The sequence below is a fragment of the Saccostrea cucullata genome, unplaced genomic scaffold (genome assembly GCF_032062105.1).
Source record: "Saccostrea cucullata isolate Sc308-1 unplaced genomic scaffold, CSIRO_AGI_Scuc_v1 ctg397, whole genome shotgun sequence".
Classification (NCBI taxonomy): domain Eukaryota; kingdom Metazoa; phylum Mollusca; class Bivalvia; order Ostreida; family Ostreidae; genus Saccostrea; species Saccostrea cuccullata.
This window is the reverse complement of record NW_026924611.1, coordinates 235,262-241,801: the sequence shown is the minus strand read 5'-3', so window position 1 is coordinate 241,801 and position 6,540 is coordinate 235,262. Positions and strand designations below refer to the sequence as shown.

Sequence of the window (6,540 nt, the reverse complement as noted above, 5' to 3'; positions counted from 1 at the left end):
TTGTTCCTTCATGCGTAAAGTCCAGCGAGGGATTTGGAGATAATGCAAGGTGAAGCCCTTACTATGTGCTCTACCTTTTAGAATTCAAAGACAGTAGGATTGTTTGATTAAAGTTTCAGTTAGAGAGAATTTATGTTTGGATTTACTGATTATCACAAATTTTACTGTGTCGGCAAAATTTTTACTGTGTCGCACGCATTTATGTTTACATGCAAGATTCCAACCAAAATGTAGGTCTAGGGTCAAAGGGTGTGCAATTCCCTTTATCCATCACAGATGAAAGGTCAATATGACATCAGACGATGAGGAAATTTGTTTCGATTTATCATGATTAATTCAACATCCACTATGACGTGCTCTTTATATGAGTATATAAAGGGGTGATAGTCGAGTTGCAAATTGTCGCTCACCTTCATTCCTGGTCGACAAGCCTACAGGTAGGTACTTCATAAAGAAGAGTGTATTGTTCACCTATTCAAATTTACTGTTTATTTTATATAATATTTGAAACACTTAATTTCCTAAATTCTTTTGCAGACTATATCTTCCACAAATGCTTTTAAACGTTAACGATACTTGATAATTAACTTCCATGTCCTTTAAAGTGTTATATTTTTTCTTAACAGAAAGATGTTTGGACAAACGTTTATCCTTATTGCCGCATTGGCACTTACATCTGCCCAATCTGGTCTGTTTGATCGAACAAACATGGGGGAAAGGTCGTATTCTGATTCCAGGGGCATGACCAGCCTCCGTAGCTTAGGAAGCGACTTAGGCCTCTCTGACAGATTAGATATGGGACGTATGGACAGACAAGGAATGACTTCTGGAATGTTTGATACTCTTCGAGGCGGCGAGCAAGGAATGTCAACTTTGAGTTCTGGACTCGACCTGAACCGATTGAGTGATACGTCCGACGGCCTTCTCAGGGGTAGCAGATATTTGGACCCCCTGCGATCAACTGGCTTGGACTCTCTGCGAACAACTGATTTAACCTCTGGTAATGGCGAATTTATGCAGGACTTTAACAGAGGAGTCCGAATGAATTTGGACAATGACCTCTACAACGATCTGACAGGTTTCCCACGTCGCACTTTGAGAAGAAACAGCATGTCCAGCAACTTCATGGACAACTCAGATTCTTCAAATTCCTTCCCTGGCAGGGGAAGATTCATGGAAAACTTTGATTCATTCCCTGGCAGGGGCAGGTCTATGTCTTTGGGAAGATCAATGTCCAGAATGGGCGACAACATGAACATGATGAGGTCACGTGGTATGGAGCAAGGACGACGAATGGGCCGAAGGATGGGCAGACGTTTTGGAAGAAGAATGCAGAGCTATTTACCTCGCTCCGAAACAACCAGCACCGGATCTAGCAGAACTATGCGGGGCAACAATAGAAGGGATGAATCATTCAGATCCGGAAGAACAACTAGTTTGTTTTAATTGGAACATGTAATTAATAAATTATAAGCATTTCTTTCTTATTCTTTGCTTTTAATTAACAAAACCAACTGGACAAAATGGAAAAAAAATCAATTCTGGTAATCCTCTTTCAAAGAAAAGTGCAAACTCGAATTGACCCAAGAAAGAAAAAAAAATCGTTTCCTCTCCAATATTAAGAAGTACTTCATATTGTACTTATTTTCAAAGAGTGATAATAAACGTACCTTTATACCAAACAGACAATTTTAAGAAATATATATATTTTAAATAAAACACTGAGAGACAGTGAGAGATCGAGAAAACTTGCTTCCCCATCAAAAAGATATCAATCTCTTTTTTGTCATGGAGGTCTGAAGAGGTTTTGATTTCCTCTCTTTTATCAAAGAGTGTTTTATTCAAAAGTCCACAAAAAGAATGCAAAATCAAAGCAGGGCAAACACAGACCTCTCTTAACATCAAATGTTTTATAAGGTTCAGTGAAGAGTTTTCAATATTACATGTCGACAGACAATACCCGCTTTTGTAATCCTTGTCATGATCAGAGAAAAAAAACATACGAGATACTTTGAAGTGAATATAGCTGTCTAATAATAGGTATGAAAAGGACAGTCAATATTTCGTTATTCATAGAGCAATTTTCGTGATTTTCTTTGCCGGATAAGGATAAACATATATTGCAACTTGAATAAAGAATCAAAATTTTAGAAATTGTGAAGTCAATGTGTTTTTTATTAAGTTCTATAGATCTTTGAAATACTGTTTAAAGAATAAAAGTATGATGCTCACGGCTCCAGGAAAATATTACTGCATAGTTCTATTGATTATTCGTTTAAAACAGGTAAATTAAATTAAGGAACAAAGAGGCTCTCTATGCATAATGACTTGTTACAAGCATTTCATGAACCCTGGAAATCTAATATAAGTATTATAATTCAAATTAATTTCTTTCCTTATATACATGTTTCAAAAAATATTCAAAACTTGTTAATAATTTAATGTTTTTATGGACAGTTGTTTGTTTGGCCAAACTTGTATGCATGATTTTCCTTCCAACTTTGTTCAAATGTTTTCAAGGACTGTGAGTTTGTGCTTTTGTGATATGTGAGAATGAAAGATTTCGATTTAACGCGACGATATTTGCCCTTAAATTGCTTAATAAACAGAAAATGAGATAGATTTCAACCTTTTCTCTTTTTTCTGTGAACATAAACCACATTTTGATAAAGTTTTTTTTTCTATTTTTGTTAACTAGAGAAACTTCAGAATAGTAAATACATTTAGGAGTTCCTTGGAAATTTAAAACAAGTTATTTACATTAAGTTAAATGATTTTGGTACGATCTAAGAATACATGTATGTTTGACTTACAGTGCCAACATAATTCTTGAGCTATGGCTCTATAGAACAGATATATAATAATCAAAATTTCTACGTCCTCAGGCAAATTTTTGCTTTCCACCGCTTTTATATTAATTTTTTTGATAATGTAATCTAATACATGTATTTATACACTATAATGGATAAAAAAAGTAGCAGAACAATTTCTTTCACTGAATTTATTTTATTGAAACTCTTTCTCACAAAATGCAGAAACATCAAGGCATCCTAGAATTTAAAAATCGCAACCTTGAAGACTGCATTATCCTCCATTCAAAGAATTCACAGAAAGACAACTGCTCTTAAAAGAGCTCACACTATAAAAAAAATGTGTGTGTAGATTAAATTGTCCTCCAGTTCCGCTAGATTATGCGGCTTGAAATGCTGCATCGTTCTCCGGTCTATCTTCTTCCATACATGCTTATCAGGGTTGAGATGTGGATGACAAGGCTTCCTGAAATTGTGCGTGCCTTGAAGACAATATTAAGCCTGCATCACATAACGTCTCCTTACATGCATTCCCCACTCCTCCAGTTTGACATTGAGGGGAGGGCACTTCCGGTTCCATTGATTTTTCTGGATAAACTAAAGAATGTGGTGTTTATCAAAAATTTTGCGATTTCTTGTGATTGTAAGGAATTCAGGTATGCATTGTATGTCTTTTGGGTGGTAGATACAAAGGGTTCAAGTAAAATGAACATATACAGCGAACGGATACAAAACTCTTGTTAACGACGACCAGCTTTTAGCCATGTCAGCTTCACTTGCACATTTTTCTGTGGACATAAACCACATTTTGATAAAGCCTTTTTCTGTTTTTCTTTAACAATTAAAGATGTAGAACACATGATAACTAAAAAATATGAAAAATAAACACAATAAACATTAAGAAATTGAACTTCCTGCTTTTTAACGAAAATGGTCACAGTAGAGTAATTACATTCGATTGCATTTTTCTTTGGCCTTAATAAGGACTGCAAATTAAAGGCAAAATCGCAAGCAACTAGTAAATTGATTTTAAGGTTTTAAAATTTTTGAAATAATAAAAATGGTAATTTAGAATTTTTGACAAGTATATTTAAATATTGTTTTAAATAATACAGTGTATTTTTAATGCGACTACCAATTAACCATTTCATGGAAGCGTGAAAACAAATTATTTGTCTTTGTTCCTTCATGCGTAAAGTCCATCTAGGGATTGGATTATAATGCAAGGTGAAGCCCTGATTAAGTGCTCTAACTTTTCGAATTGAAAGACAGTCGAGTTGTTTGATTAAAGTTTCAGTTAGAGAGAATTTATGTTTGGATTTACTGATTCTCACAGATCTTACTGTGTCGGCAATCTTTTTTACTGTGTCGCACGCATAAAATTTGAATAGTTACTGTGTTGGAGAAAATTTTACTGTGTCGGGACCAACACAGTAAAACGGCTCATGGAGAACCCTGCAATCTACATACTTCAAATTCATAGAGGTACTTAAATTTATACTCATACGCAAATTCCAATTTAGTACAAATTCAAGATTTTTCAGGTACCGATATGCTCAAAGTCAATCAAAAGTGTCATTATCAGGTTTGTTCGTCCTATGTACCGGTTAGCACAGTCTGTTTAAATGAAACATATGGAGATAAGGGTCCATTTGCAATAATTATTGCTCACCCTGTTTCACATTCGAATAGCGATCGCCCTATCGTATACATTTTATATCAACATTATCATGGTTTGAGTCATTTCTTTTTTCTTTTTTTTTCATTTTTTAATTTAGATATTCTATTATGGCTAAAATGTAAATTTAACTGCTCAGTACATTCGTTTGACCAGTTACGAACAGGGAACCGATGCGGTGCTATAAATCTATGACGCTTTTATTCCCAAATCTAAGTTGCACTTCTGATAAAGGGTATATATTTTTTTATATTATTCTCAGTTTAGATTAACGTTATATAAATTGCTTATAAAGTAAATAAAATTAAATTAATGAAATAATAAATCATAATTTCAGCAAAAATTCATGCAATCCAATAATATCAAAGGAGTTATGAAAAATTAATACACTGAAATATTATGGTTTGAATATGATTTAATTTTTTTATGAATTTCATTTACTACTACGTATATAATATAAATAAAAAGCGCAATAATAAATATATACTTCAATAAAAGTTTTATTTGCCGTCCATTGTGGCAAAATAAATAAAGAAATAAATTGAAAAAAAATACTGGATTGTGCGTTCACTTTTCATTGACGGAACTCATCTAAGAATAGTCTGTTGGATTCTAGAGAATTTAAATCAAACTGAGTTAGCGAGGTGTGTGGCAACGCACTTTGAAATTTTTTTTTCAAAGTGCGTTAAAATTGGGACAAAATCAACGCACTTTGAAAATCTTTTTCAAAGTGCGTAAAATTTGGGACATACCCAATGCACTTTGAAAAAATTCTTCAAAGTGTGTTAAGAGTGTACATTAAAATTTTTACCATGCAGAAAGTTAACGCACTTTGAAAAAAGTTGTGTATAACAAATATTCTAGACTTAGATTTTAGTAATTATGAGTATCAATTTGTAATTAATCATATCTTTTGAAAAACTTTTTAATATTTGTGTATTGATTTAACCTCATTGAGAACAAGAAGACGAGTAGAATATCTCTCAGCCCAATTATCATTTTCTTTTTGTATACATATAGCCGTAGGTATCAAATTGAACCACCCCCCAAAGGTAAACCCAATTTTCAATGCCTATAATATATATCTTTGCAAAACATTTGTGTGACTAAGTCCCACTCCCGGTACCGATGCCTACATGTATATATGATGCATATGCTATATATGTATTTTCATAACTGGTATGACGTTGAAAACTTTCAATAAATTTAAGCTTACATAAAATGCATGCAAACTGGAAAAATTAAGTACAGTAAAACATTTAAGAGAGAAAGAATTTTCAAATTAAGGAAAAATCAAAATTGCTCACTTTCATATCCTGAAGCGACCTTAAAATTATCACCGAAAAGTTATCCAACATGTTCAATTATTTATCATTTTCAAGATTTGAAGAATATCGATCATACACATGTTTTTCAAAGTGCGTTAATATGGTCGATATTAACGCACTTTGAAAAGAAATTTATTTTTTTTAAAAGTACGTTTATTTGATCTCAAATTTAACGCACTTTGAAAAATGTTTTCAAAGTGCGTAATTTTTCAATGTGCGTTGTAACAGAGGTGCATAAAATATACAGATTGGTTTAAAATGTTTCTACAATGAGGTTTCTAATTTCCAGTGCTAGAAAGTGTAAAAATTTTCAGAAAACGTGCGCAAAAAAAACTTTTGACATCAATTACACATATTTGCGTTACACATTTTTGTAACCTTATGGTCAGACTGAAAACGATAAATGATCTATTATGATTTAGATGTAATTTTTACTGTTTGGTACAATCAGTTGACCAGTTCAGATCTCTCAGGGAACACATTCCGTGGTCTTATTAATATATGTCGACATTATTTCAAAATCTAAATTGCAGCCTATGATAAAGGGTTTAATTTTGGAAGAGTTTTTTTTACTCTCAATATACAGTGTACATGCAAAACAATAATACAAGAGTTCTGCAGCAATGAAAGAATATGTTTAAAAACTTAAATGATATACAATAAAAATATTACATAAAGAAAATTATAATTTTTTGGGGAGTGGGGGATGGGGTGGGGGGATCTC

At 32.9% G+C, this 6,540-nt stretch overlaps 1 protein-coding gene across 1 annotated transcript; it reads left to right on the top strand.

Moving 5' to 3' along the window:
* Window positions 1-407: 407 nt before the first annotated feature.
* Window positions 408-1,480, top strand: LOC134266851 (uncharacterized). The gene is made up of 2 exons (XM_062749062.1): window positions 408-437; window positions 627-1,480. The coding sequence occupies exon 2, from the start codon at window positions 631-633 to the stop codon at window positions 1,444-1,446; it is 816 nt and encodes a 271-aa protein (XP_062605046.1). The 5' UTR covers window positions 408-437; window positions 627-630; the 3' UTR covers window positions 1,447-1,480.
* The last annotated feature ends 5,060 nt before the right edge of the window (window positions 1,481-6,540 follow it).